Source organism: Apus apus, chromosome 1 (assembly GCF_020740795.1).
Source record: "Apus apus isolate bApuApu2 chromosome 1, bApuApu2.pri.cur, whole genome shotgun sequence".
Classification (NCBI taxonomy): Eukaryota; Metazoa; Chordata; class Aves; order Apodiformes; family Apodidae; genus Apus; species Apus apus.
In genome coordinates, this window is record NC_067282.1 from 126,835,294 (window position 1) to 126,849,761 (window position 14,468).

A 14,468-nucleotide genomic window follows, 5' to 3' on the forward strand; every position below is an offset into this window, starting at 1 on the left:
TGCTCCTTAATGATAACACCAGGATCAGGGGAATGTAAAGTTCTCATATAAATCCTTTAGGCTGCTTCAAGAAACTCATAAGTTTTATCCCTATAAACTGATCTGTACCTTGAGTTGCCCGCAGGGTGGGACTCAGCTGGGACCAGGGGTAAGAAAGGCCTATTTCAAACCCCCACAGGAGAACCAGTATGTTAGCTTGTGCTGCTGTCTTGTAGAGAGCTGTTTCATATACTGGCCATCTCCCACCTTGATAGCACACTGCTTCTTGAACTTAGAGGCCTTTTTGTAATGCTCCCTCACTAAGCCCTGGTGCACTGTGATCTCTCATCTTACACATATGTAGGAGAGATATGGAGGAAATACATTTACTTAGTTGCAGATATGCTCAGATGCATAGTAGATAGGCATGGAATAGAAACCTCACCTACACTTACAATGTAGGCATGTTACAGCTGATCCTGTCACTTTAAACTGCTTCTGTCGTCAGTGGTCATAAACAGGCAAGTTGGGGTGGGATTTGTTTCAACTGAATCATGACATCCACTTTTGGATAGCTGAAGTGTGCCCCCAAGAACTCTGGCAGGTGCTTTAGTGTCCAAGCTTTTACTACTTGGTTATGGTGTGCTCCTGCACAGCTCAATAGTCAGCTCCAAGAAGTGCACACCCAAATCTCTAAAGGATAGAGCAGCCCACTGTGGGAATGGCACGGACTGGTCTATCCAAGCCTTCTCTAGTTCACATGCATAAGGTTCATACAGGAAGCATCATCAACTCATTTCTTTCTGTCCTAGGACACGTGAACTTTTCCCCATGGTTGCAGGTAGTGTCAGAGGATGTCAGAAAGATGAGTCAGAAAGATGAGTCAGATAGAAGACATAATTTTTGTGCAGTGCCATAGTGACTAGCCTAGACTGAAGGAATCCCAGGGGTTAGACCTGAGGAAAATTCTGGCTTAATGGCATTGTGCCTTTCTATAATACCTGTTTGGCTTCCTTGCTTCCTGACTACCTGCAACATAGCAGTTGCTAAAGTGTATTGAAGAACTGTAGTGCCTCTTCCTCAAGGACAAAAGAGAAGAAATTTTCTAGCCTGTTTCACCCAGGCCATTCTTGCAGTTTTCATAGAGTGATCTCACAGTTCTGTTGTCGTGACATGGCCTGTGAGAGCACTGCTAGGTGACTTTCCTCTTCCAACAAATCCCGCATGAGGATCACAGATCTCCTTACTGAACTCTTTCTGCCTTGATGATGCAGCCCTGGATGTGCAACCACAAGCCTCGCTCCTCCCACTTTCAAGCTTCCTCCCCATCAGGCATTGAATTCCCAGCCCTTTCCTCCAGCTCAGTAATAACAATGATGTCACTGGTACAACTGCAGGCAGGAAGATGATACATGCAGAAGCAGTGACAAACAGCTAATCATCTGACTTAGAGTTCTTATTAAAATGTCAACCCATGGGCATGTGGCAGACCCCACCTTCTGGGTCCATGTGCTAGAGGGAGGAACTGGAAATGGGGTTGGCTACCCCGGACTGATAGCACAAAGTGGTCCACAAGGTGGCAAAACAATATACCCTTAGTGTGTCTCTGCAGCTCATGTAGGCAGAGGTTCACTCTAAAAGGGATTCCCCAAGTGCTGTCAATTCTGTAGCCATAGAAGCAGCAGATAAAAATTACACAGAACCTGGGGGCCGGGTTTGCAGCCTGTGCTGTATCACACACCTCTCCAGGGTCACTGCTAGGAGCTCTGCAGTGCGGTAATGTGAAGTGAAGCTAGCTTATGTATATCTACACAACTGACTAAAAATCTGTGAATTAAGGATAAAAATATCTGTTGTTTGCCCTGTGTTGCTGGGAGATGTCATCTAGGTGAATGTCTCTTGGGAACCCCCTGGAGCCACTGTTCAGCTACCAACGACTCTGGATTCTCTTGGATACTACTTTCATTAATACCTGTCCTTAAGTATTATTCCACTTGTGCCTCCATAGGCTGACTTTTTTTTGTTTGGTTGGTTGTTTTTGTTTTGTTTTTCTGTTTTTAATCTCTCATTTGTTTCAATGTATGAAAGCCTCTCTTTTCAGAAAATTTCTACTTTGTAGTCTGAATGGTGATTAAACCACAGAGGGTATACCTGAAGTAACTTGTGATTCTGCTGTGTTTGATGTTGATCTATGGCACAGTCCTTTCCTGGTGTCTTTCCTGCACCACTCGTGACTGGTCACCAGTTTCACTTGACACTGGATCTATGACAGCCTCAGAGCCAGTTCAAGCACATTGGCCCTGGTGAGGGCACTGCCAACAAACAATGGCTAATTGTGGAGATGTTTTCCTTTCCTCTAGGAAATAGCTCTGTATTGCTTATGTGGAATTGCCATCTCACTGCTCTATTTTTTTATGGCTTCTTTTTTATAAAAAAAGCTGCTTATTCCTTCTGAACTGATTGCATGGCCCAGCCTCAGCTCAAGTTGCTCAAATGCATACAAGTGATGTTATGAGGAGATGAAAGAAAACACCTTGTGTGGTGAATAGCAGCAATGAAGGACAAAACCCTACATGTGAAGAACACAAGTCTGAGATCTCTTCTTTCCAAGCAAGGGTTTGTAGTGGCCTGTTGGGGATGGGTATTACTGTTACTTACAGTTCTGTAAAAACAAAGGAGGAATACAACACTGGGGCGACTGAGGTGTTTCTGAAAACCAGTCTTTCTCAAGTACCACATGTTCTAGGTAAGTGTGGTGTGGACTATTCCTTTGTAGTACCTGATGTTCGTGTACTGTTGTTCCCCTTATGTGATTCCAGCCCAAATTACTCCACATCCAGGCCAAAAGTAGCCAGTGGAGACTGGCTGCTCTTTCTCCTGCAAGATCACCCGTCTTATACCTTCTTGGGTCCCACCCTTTTCACAGTGCTCAAGGATTGAGTGAACAATCAGGCTGAAGGGTCAGTATCTTCAGTACTTCATGCATCATTTTCCCTATCCACAGGTGGAGTAGTAATGCTTGGCAACATAGTTAAAGCCTATAAAATGCATGGGAATCTTTAGATGCAGATAATTATTAATAACTAAAGAGAATTGCTTCTGATGGTATTCTTTCCCTTGCTGTGCAAGATATTGGAATGCTTTGCAGGAAGTGGGTATTCCAGTGCAGCCAACTTGACACCAGTGGCTGTACACAGCAGCTTAAAAAGGCCTAAAATTATAACATTATTAACAGAAATATTTTAATTATTTTCCAATGTCTGTTACTCTGTGAGCAATTCATGTCCCTACTGGTCTTAAGGGTAAGGAAAACAGTTGCTACCTGAATATTTGTTTAAATGTTGCATGAAAATATCAGTTCTTTATGCTTAATAGTATTTAATAGAATAATAGAATCATTAAGGTTGGAGGGGACCTTAAAGATCATCAAGTTCCAACCTTCCTGCCGTGAGCAGGGAACCCTACCACCAAATCAGGTTGCACAAAACCTCATCCAACCTGGCCTTAAAGACCTCCAGGGATGCGGAATCAACAACCTCCCTGGGAAACCCATTCCAGTTCCTCATGACCCTTATAGTGAAGAATTTCTTCCTAATATCTAACCTAAATCTCCCCTCTCTCAGTTTAAAACCATTACCCCTTGTCCTGTCACTGTCTTCTCTGATGAAAAGCCCCTCCCCAGCTTTCCTGTAGGCCCCTTCCAAGTACTGGAAGGCTGCTATAAGGTTTCCTCAGAGCCTTTTCTCTAGGCTGAACAGCCCCACTTCTCTTAGCCTGTCTTCATAGCAGAGGTGCTCCAGCCCTTTGATCATCTTGGTGGCCCTTCTCTGGACCCTCTCCAACAGCTCCATGTCTTTCTTGTGCTGAGGGCACCAGAGCTGTACACAGTACTCCAGGTGGGGTCTCACCACACCAGAGCAGAGGGGCAGAATCACCTCCCTGGCCCTGCCAGCCACACTTCTTTTGATGCAGCCCAGGATGTGTTTGGCCCTCTGAGCTGCGAGCTCACACTGGTGGCTCATGTCAAGCTTCTCATCTGCAACCACCCCCAAGTCCTTCTCCTCAGGACTGCTCTCCAGCCATTCTCCCCCCAGCCTGTATTTGTGCCTGAAGTTGTGCTGACCCAGGTGCAGGGCCTTGCACTTGGCCTTGTTGAACTTCATGAGGTTGGCCCTGGCCCACCTCTCCAGACTGTCAAGGTCCCTCTGGATGGCCTCCCTTCCCTCTAGGGTGTCAACCACACCACACAGCTTGGTATCATCAGCAAACTTGCTGAGGATACACTCAATCCCACTGCCCATATCTCCAACAAAGATGTTAAACAGAACTGGTCCCAGTGCTGACCCTGAGGGACACCACTTGTCACCTGCCTCCATTTGGACATTGAGCCATTGACCACAACTCTCTGGGTGGTGCAGCCATCCAGCCAATCTATTTACCCACTGAGTGGTCCTCTGTCAAATCCATTCCTTGTCAGTTTGGAGACCAGGATGTCATGTGGGACAGTGTCAAAGGCCTTGCACAAATCCAGGTAGATGACATCAGTTGCTCTGCCACCATCCACCATCTCTGTAGCCTTGTTGTAGAAGGTCACCAGATTGGTCAGGCATGACTTGCCCTTAGTGAAGCCATGTTGGCTGTCACCAATCACCTCTTTATTTTCCATATGCCTTAGCAGACTTTCCAAGAGGATCTGCTCTGTGACCTTGCCAGGCACAGAGGTGTGACTGACTGGCCTGTAGTTCTCTGGGTCTTTCTTTTTCCCCTTTTTAAGCATAGGGGTCATGTCACCTTTTTTCCATTCAGTGGGAACCTCACCAGACTGCCATGACCTCTCAAATATGATGGACAGAGGCTTAGCAATTTCATCCACCAGCTCCCTCCGGACCTGTGGGTGAATCCCATCAGGTCCCATAGATTTATGCACCTGCAGGTGCATATCTATAATATATGTTTTATTTTCAATCTGAAAGCATAAAAGATTTCAAAGTGCTTATTGGCTTTTATAATACAACATGCAAAGGGTGTTCTATGACCAGACTCAACAATTAAATGGAAGCACCAATACAGTAAATAACCAGCTGAATGGCTACAAATTGCAGTACCAAGAAGCAGTTTAGCTCTGTAAGCTTGCTATATTTTTATGGGATGTGGTCCTACTTTTCCACAAAGTACATGTGATCTTTATTGACTATGTCCTTATTTTTGGATTGTTCATGGGAAGAGAATGTCTTTGAATCATAATAGATCAGAGAGTAAGACTGACATGTCTCCAGTCACTGATACCTGATCATTGCTTTCATACACATCCTTGTATAGCTAGATTGTGTCTGTAGATCTGCTTGTGCATTTTTGTTTGTTTGTTTGAATCTGGTGTTTCCTCGTGTCTTATGGGCTCTGAATGGCTGATCCCTTGCAATAGTTACAAATATTTTCTCTGAAATTCCTCACCTGAAGTCAGTTTAGTAGGAAACAGTCCTTGAGCAAGTGAAGTTATAGCTATTATTGTTGTACCTTGAAATAACAGTCACAGAATAACAGGATCACAGAATGTTAGGGGTTGGAAGGGACCTCTGAAGATCATCGAGTCCAACCACCCAGCCAGAGCAGGACCAAAAACTACGGCAGACTGCTCAGAAAGGCATCCAGGACTGGACCCAGTACTGATCCCTGGGAGACTCCACCAGTTACAGGTTTCCAGCTGGATTCTGCACCATTGATCACCACTCTTTGGGCTCTATTGTTTAATCAGTTCTTAATCTCTCTCACTGTCCATTTCCTGAGCTTGCTTACAAGGATGTTATGGGAGACTGTGTCAAAAGCCTTGCTAAGGTCAAGGTGGACTACATCCACTGGTCTCCCTGCATGGCAAACAGGAGAGGTGCCTGAGGACTGGAGGAAAGCCATTGTCACTCCAGTCTTCAAAAAGGGCAAGCAGGAAGAGCCAGGAAATTACAGACCAGTAAACCTCACCTCCATCCCTGGAAAGATGTTGCGACTCATTTTGGAGGTCATCTCTAAGCACATGGAATAGAAGAATTTTGTCAGGAAATGTCTTGCCAGTAAAAAAAACCTTGAGGGTACATGCTCTAGCACCTAACAACTAAGAGTGAGACAAGCAAAGAAGGATGTGAGCAGACTTGAAGGGACAGGAGTGTTAAACAACACTGGCTCTGGTCAAGGGAAAAATGCTGAAATCAGCAGGTACTGCCCAGCTCTGGATACTAATGACCTGGAATTTTTCTTTTGAAACTGAGAAAGGAGACAGCAAAGGTGATTTTATGCAGAAGACAGGAAAACTTAAGATTTTTTCATTTCTCTTTTTATTGCATATCTTAGAAAAAAATTAGAGTGTAATTATTATTACAAACTATTAAAAATGCACATTCTTGTTTTGCTAAGTAGAATTGCTGCCCTATGGAGCAGGGCTGCCATCTCCTGTTAAATGCCTGTATAGCTCAAAGCTCGTAGGCAAGAGGTGGAGGCGGAAGAGGAACACTATGTTCCCTCTGGAAATGATCTGAAGCTTTCAGGAAGTTTTCTGGGCTTCATATAGTGCTTGACTCATGCTCAGCTGTTCCTAAAGTCTCTGCTCTAGTCAAGCTTTCCTGTGGAGTAAACAAGAATCTTCCAGGAAATGTTCTGCAGCTTGGTGACTAAGTTAGGCTTGAACTGGACTTTGGAGAGTGGCTGGTGAAATAGGTCACTCTAATAGATGTTCCACAAACAGTTGTTATTATTATTTCAAGTGCGTTGTATAGCAGAAGAGACATAGCCTTGTATGTCACTTATTTATTTATTCACTCACTTCCAGCTTATCACTCATGAACTGTACAGTTAAATAGTGACGAGGCAATTCAGGAAGAAGTTTGTGACCTAGGAAATAAAGACACTCAATAAATTCCTTTAGATACCAAATTCCTTGAGCAGGGTCTGGGGCATCATCAAAGGTGTTTTGTTTATGCTGTCCCAGCTTTCTCTTCCTGGCTGTACTTTCAACAGCAGTTACATTCCTTAACATACTTGGGGACCTGGTCCTTGTTCTTCTTATCCACAAAATCACCACATTTTCTGTATTTTCACAGAAGAGTTGTGAAGATCAGCATATAAAGGACAGTGAGAATTTGGGTACTCCAGTAGAAAGGGCATGCAGGCATTTCAGAAAGATGTGATATTTGTGACCTATGCATTCATATCAACATTAACATATCCGTGCAATTAATTCATGACTGCCTATCATCTGATATGGGATGTCCTTCTGCTTTAATGTTTTAAGTTGCTGAACCTGGAGTAGAGAAAATACTGATGTAATTCAACAGTCACCTTCTCAGAAGTGCCTAGTCCAAGAAAACATTTTACAGATGTTCCTCAGCTGTGTTCATCCAAATAATTTGGTTAATATTTCTAGATGATTAAACATATTTGTATTGATCAGGAAAGACTCACAAATTATTTTTATTTAAGAGATTTCAAATGGTCTAACTTAATTTGATCTGCATTTTGACAGCAACATTAGGAATAATTAATAAATTATACATTATGAATGCAAGAAAAATATAATTGAACTTTAGGGGTAGTATTCCTGCTCCTCCCCTTGCTTGATCTGTTATAGCACATGTATTTTAAAAATTAAAATATAAGATATTGTGACTACTATTTCAGAAGTGCTATATATCATATTCAGAACCACTGCATTCATTGCATTCATTCTATATATCCTGTAGGACATTTAGGGGACTATACTGCACATACTACAAATGTATGCTGTCTTTTGTTTACATGAAGATTGTGTTCCCACACAGCTGATTTTTTTAATTATTATTTTTTATTTACTATAAATGGTTGGCACTTTCCAGAAGTTTGGTGTTATTATTTGGTATTAAGACCTTCTCAAATGGCCTTTTTTTCCCTCTGGTGAAGACGTCTCTGCCATACCCGGGAAACGGGCTGGAGGCAAGTGAAACGAGACAGCACGTGCAGTCTCCCTGCAGGTCACGAGCCTGCGAAGCCACTCAGCGCCTTGGTCCTCCTGCCTGCTTGCTTGGGCAAAGGGGGATACTGGTGATGTGTGTGTATGTGCAACAAATGGGGAAGGCCCATTGTTGGTTATCTCAAGGAGGTCTCAAAAGGAGTCATCACAATACGCTAGATCTGATTACTTTTTTTTTCCCTTTTACTTTAGATGACAGAGGTTTATCTGATGTTCCAAACCATGCTCAGAATGATTAATCTCTGCATGTAACTATTCTGTGTTACCTGTCATTCAGTTAAAACAGGCACTAGAGTCTTGGGAGGGCTGGCTGGGCCTCCTTCCCCTCGGCAGATGTCTGCAGATTTTCCTCTGGCACTGGATACAAGTCTGGCACTTTCTGCCCCGCCTTGGCGACTGTGAATCGGCTCATGTGCAGAGCTTCTTCGTAGAGGGGAGGAGTGTCTGGTGCTGAGGGGGCCGGCGTCCCCTGTGCGGCGTTATGGGAGTGTGCCACGGCCAGTATCCTCCTGGCGGCGGGCCCGAACACGGAATGGAGAGCTGAAAGGGAGGGGGCAAAAGCCGTTTGCCTCATCGTGACAGCGCCATACAACTGGAGAAGGACAAACACGCCTGCACCACGCAGGACTTTTATCTCCCCGCAGTCTGAATGTTTCCATTTTCCTGATGGTTCATCTTTCCCTAAAAGGGGCCAGGGGTGAAACCCCATTGGCAGCAGCCCACAGTTACTCTTTCCTCAGATGCCACTGAAGCCCTTAACTGCCCTAATTCCACCCACACGTGTCTCGCAGACGACTAGCCATCTGGCTGCGTTTGCTACACGATGCCGGGTGAGTCCAGACCCTGGAGCTGTGCTACGTGCAGGTGCCACCTTCCCCACCTACTGCTACGAACTTCCCTCTGCCAGCCTCGGGGTGCTGCAACCTGCGTTTCACTGGGCGGTCCCTCCCTTGAGGGTGTGCTGCCGTCCCCAGCCTCTCTCAAAGCCAACTCACAGGTCATGGTGCTCTGGATGGTGCTGTCATGATCAAAAGCAATGACAGTGACCTCGTAGGGCTGAGGGCCTGATTCCTCCCCTGTCTGACGGCAGTGAAAACAGCATCTCACGCAGACAGAAACCAGGCCACACAGGAGCAGCAACCCACCAATTACCACCACCAGCCTGGAAAGGAAGAGGACACAGAATTAGGACAGAAGGACTTTGTTTGCATGGGACCTTTTAAGATGCCTCCCTGCTTGAAACAGAGCCAACCTCAAAGCGAGACATGGTCATTTGGAACCTTATCCAGCAGAATCTGGACAGTCTCCTGGAATGGAGATCCTGTGTCCCCTCTAGGCATCCATTCCAGTGCTGCACCACTCTTGAGGAAAGCAGTTTTTCTTGCTGTCTAATCAGAATTTCCCTGGATTCAACTTGGCCAGTTGCCTCAGGTCCTCCTTCTGGGCATCTCTGAGGAGGCTCTGGCTCTTATCTTCTCTCTAGATCCACTTTAGGTAGAAAACTGCAATTAGATTGCCCCTCTTACCCTCCTACAGGCTGAACAAACCCAGTCCTTTCCGTCCCTTCTCACAGAGCATGTCCTCTGGAACCCTGATCATTTTATTGGCTCGCCAATGGATTGCTCCAGTTTGACGACATTTCTCTTTTACTGAGGGACCAAGACTGGACTAGGACTGGACTAAATATTCCAGATGTGTCTTCATGAGTGCCAAGCGGAGAGGAGAAACTGTACTCTTTATCTACTGGCTATAGTCTTATTAATGCAGCCTTGTAGATGTCCAAAATTTACCATTATTTTTAAACTCATCCTGTTTAGAATTACTAAGGAATCAGACTGAAAATACTTTAAAAATCGGCCTTTTTAAAGACAAATTGTTCCATGAATGCTTTTTTAATGTTGTTCACCTGAGTAAATGAATATGTGGAGTAAAAAAAAGAAGCTGGCAAGTCAACATTTGTTAAAGATGTTGAGACAGCTAAGGAGTTGCCTTGCTACTCTAGAGCATTAATATCCCAGGGGAAAGCAAGGGTAACATCACACTTGTGAGGGTGACATTGAATCCCATTCTCTGCTAATGGAATTGTCCAGTGATGCAGATATTTAAATTAAACATATGCCTTCTTACCAGATATACCACAAACGATCCCACTCTGTACCTGAGCAGCTGAGGAGAAAAGGGTACAACATATGGTTAGCAACATAATGCCAAGTCAATGGGAAGACCTCTACTGTATCCTCTTCATGCTCCCCTCAGGCTCCTTAATTACAGTCCAGCTTCTAAATGACACAATGATGAGAAATGATGATGTGCTTTGTGGAGGAAACAGTTGCCCCACCTCATCAATCTCACTGTTAGGTGAGTTTGCCTTTTCTTTGGCTTTCTCCCTTTTCTGTTCCCCTGATATTTGTGCCTACCCAATTCTGTTTGCAAACCTGAGGCATCTGCATAATGTTGTTATTCCTGAAGTTCCCTTCTTTTATGTTTTGTTTTGTTTTGTTTTGTTTTTTTTCAGAATGTAGTCTGCCCAATCCTGTTTCCTTTTGCTTTGTTTTTTCAGACTTTCTCTTTGGTTTCTTTCTGGCCCCATGGGTATATTTTGGATGCTGTATTGTATGTTCCTTTAGTTTTAGTAGCTGTGCTTTTTTAAAGACATTTTTTATTCAAAAGGAATCCCCCTAGGAAACTTTTCACATTTCTTTTGTCTTGATTTCTGTTATTCTTACAAATGACATCATTGAGAGAAATATTCACTAAAGCATTAACTTTCAATGAAAGGTCAGTACAAAATCTATAATCTCAGTCAATAAAATTAGACCGGAAAGCTCCTAACCATTACAGTTATCCAAATAAGTATCAGAAACAGTACCACATGATCAATATGTTGAATATATAGTAAACAATACACTTCACATTCAATTTTTGTGCGAGTTTTCAATAGTCACAATTAGGGTAAGCTTTTCTGGAAAATGTCAGCCACAATGTCGTAACAGTGATGTCTACTATTGCCTTTATCCTTCATTGTCATATTAAAAGAGTGCAAGATCAACAAATACTCACAGCTCAGTGTTGAGACAGCTTTCCTCACCTCTCACTTGGGGGAACTAGAAGGAGAGAAATAAACAAGACACAGCTAGAGGGAATTAAGTATTTGTCATATGCAACTTTTATCTCTGTCATCTGGACTATTACCAGTGTGAATCTCCTGTCTTACTGTCAAAACTTACTGTCCTCTGTCTTCTGTTGTTTCTTCTGATGTAGATTTGACATTCCCATGATACTGGTCAAATTGTTTCTTATCTTAACTTTCCATGGTCATTAAAATCCTACTTAGCACTGTTCCCAGCAAAGACCCTAACTTACTTCACCTTCACCGCAGGTTTCCCTTTCTCCACCACAAGCTATGTCATGCTACTGCTGTAGGTCCTTCTCCATTCTCTAATATTACAAAGCTTTACATGTCCTGCTTCATATTATACCCACACTGACTTGAATTCTGTTCTGTCCCTCCAGCACTCCTACCCTTCTCATTCCTCTTTCTTTGGTACCTTGACCTCTGTGGTAGCACTCTTGGAATAGCAGAAAATATTCTTCTCTTCTGCACGTCTGCTTTTTATATGCCCAGTTCTTTCTAATACCAGGGAAATTATTGTGACTGTAAATAGCTTTTGCTTCTCCATCTTTCCAAGGTAACTGCAACAGAGCAGAGACCCCATAAAAAGGAACTTGAGGTGTGACTTACCCATAAGAAACACCATAATACAAAGCAGAGCATAACTGGTTTATACATCCTCATTGGGTGGTTCTGTAGCATCTTTGTGCCTCAGACTGCTTGATGTCTTCTTGTCTTTTCTAGTTTCAGTTCATTCTCACCAGTCCATTGACCAGGATAAGGAACAGATTCCTTGTTGTGTGTTGAATCCAATCTCTCTGCCTGCTCTGCCTCTGTCCTCCTCTGGATATAACCTTCTCTGCTTTTCAGGTTTCTGCTTTCTTTCTTTGTCACTGGCAATTCTTGTTTGCTTCTGTCTATCTCCTTCAGTTATTCTCTTGACCTGCTTCTCTCCCTCTTTTGAAAGGATCTCTAAAGCCTTCCAGTCAGATCAGGAGAAAAGCAGTGGCTACAAGTTCTTCCTTCAGATGTTGAACTAGTTCCGTGAAGGGTCTCTGCAGACCTGACCCTTCCCTTCTGTGACAAGAAAAGGTCTCTGAGTTTGTTCATTCCCAGTTTTTCCTCTCCCCACCCCTACCCTGAGGGGAGTGGGTTGAAGGTCATGTTGTTGACCTGTTTAAATGGAGTTCATATTCTTCTCCCTCCTCCAGTACCGTTCCTGTCCCTGCACTTGCATTGTCCTACCTCTGTGGATCCAATCTATTGACATCCAGAGTATATCTTACAAGCAGTATGTTCCTGTTGAAGTGAAAGACTTTGCAATATAGTAATAATAGACAGTATTTTATATGTATGTACCTGTACATATACAAATGCAATATTTATATACACATATATGCAACACTGCATCTTCCATTTTAAGGCTCTTCTGCCATCCCCTGTACCCAGTAGCTTCGTGCCATGTCAGTTCTGCAGCTGAGTCTGCCCACTCACAGGTCCAACTCCTGAAATTCTTGCACAAACAATGAAATCCTCCCAAATACTTTGCATCACAAGGCATACATTTTTACACCTGTCCTGAATATTATTAATCCTGCTGCTGCAGGCACCTTTCAGTGACCTGATAATTTTCTCTCTCTTGTAGAACTGCTTTAGATTTCTGTTGCTGTTCGTGGCTATTCAGAATGTTATTACATGTGTTTAGTTGTGTTCCTCTTTTTCTCTTTTGAATAGGTGAGATAGAAAAAATGCACTGCAGTAATGTGTTACTATTTGTGTTTGAGCACCACTTGAGACTGGTACACAAATATATGTTAAGGGCAGGATAGAAGGTAGAGAAACTTGTTGCCCTATGTTGCAGTCACAATGCATTCGCATTAAACTGGTGAATCATTAGCCTTGGTGAGTTGCAGAGCAGAACCAATGGGTTCATGAACATAATGTATTCTCCCAGGGCAAGCTAAAAACCATTTACCATTCCTTCATTATAAAAGCAGTATAAGCATGACTTAGCATGCACCCATCCATCCTAGTCTGCTACTGTCAGAAGCTTTCTGAGTTCCGGTGGACAAATAACAAACACAGAGACATGAGCTATTGGCTTTGTATTTACATGGGAATTGCCCAACATTCTTTTTGCCTATTTCTCCCTAAATTATTGTATGTATTATAGGAGTTTTAGAAGAGAAGACCCAGCAGAACTGTAAAATAGCCTTTCTTGTATGTACAGCTTTTAAAACTGGTGGGATTCAATGTGGAAAAGAAGTGCAAATTACCAATGTTTTTCAGGAGTTTTTATTAGCAGTGTGATAATTCAATAATTTATCACATGATTTTTAACTGAATTTCAGTCTCATGAGAATTGAATCAACTAGATCAAACTGGAGAAATATCAGAAAAAAAATAATAAAAAATATCTCCAAAGAAAAAGCAGCAGTGTGACATGAAACAATAACCCCTCCAACATTACATCATAACTCGTTCTTGCTGAAAATTACTGTTTTCTATTTCTATGGCATTGTCATTAATACTATGCTTCCAGTAATCCACCTATGGCCCTGCTGGCCTATCATCTAACAATGGTTTAAATTTCTCCATGCTCCCCTAGCATTTTGCCACAATTATCTCAATATTTTATTTTTCTTTGTTTTACGTTATATTAAAGTTATGTCCTCTTTCATATTTCCCCCTTGACACCTTTCCAAAGGTTTTAAAAATGTGACTGCTAAAACAAACAAAAATATTCTGTCATTGACTCGTCTCTGTTCTCTGTGATTGTTTAAAGTCTAAGGGTCCATTCTGTAGTAAGCTATGTGATTTGAACATATCCTTCCGTAGATGCCAGAGAAAGGAGAGTATGGTAGGGACGGTCAATACAGCTGTCTTCTCTTCGTCTCTGTTCTGGTTGTATCAAGGGATGTGTGTCAAGCCTTTTCTAACTTTTATTTCCTAGGCAGCATGATCCTAACTAGGAATAAATCTTTTTACAAGCTGAAAGGATGCTGTTGTACTGCTCTTAGAAGTTGTTGAGAAAGTGCCGTTTGTTCCTCAAAGGAGTATTCCACTAAAACCACCTTGATTAGTCATACCCAATACTTCCCCATGGGCATTTTGAAATATAAAATATGGGGACATATTTGGGACTCACAAGGACCTCTGATACTTTTGGGGGTGTAGCAAGACATTATCAAGGCTTTCATGTATTTTATATTTTATTATGATAATCCAAAAAGACTGTTGCTTATAGAACAAAACCAGATCACTTTTTAATAAAATGTATGTAAAGAAGCAGAACACTCCCCATATTTCATACTCTTTCCATTGCGGACATAAAAGTTGTTACCTCCCATTGACATAAAATGTGACAGAAGGTTCAAAACCAGCTGC

The 14,468-nt window shown here is 42.7% G+C and overlaps 1 protein-coding gene across 1 annotated transcript; it reads right to left on the reverse strand.

The window, feature by feature from the left end:
* Window positions 1–8,258: 8,258 nt before the first annotated feature.
* TMEM52B (transmembrane protein 52B) lies at window positions 8,259–11,759 on the reverse strand. Its single transcript, XM_051617471.1, has 5 exons — window positions 11,712–11,759; window positions 11,030–11,073; window positions 10,097–10,135; window positions 8,965–9,131; window positions 8,259–8,509 (listed from the first exon to the last, which is right to left on the reverse strand). The coding sequence occupies exons 1-5, from the start codon at window positions 11,757–11,759 to the stop codon at window positions 8,259–8,261; spliced, it is 549 nt and encodes a 182-aa protein (XP_051473431.1).
* Between the last annotated feature and the right edge of the window lie 2,709 nt (window positions 11,760–14,468).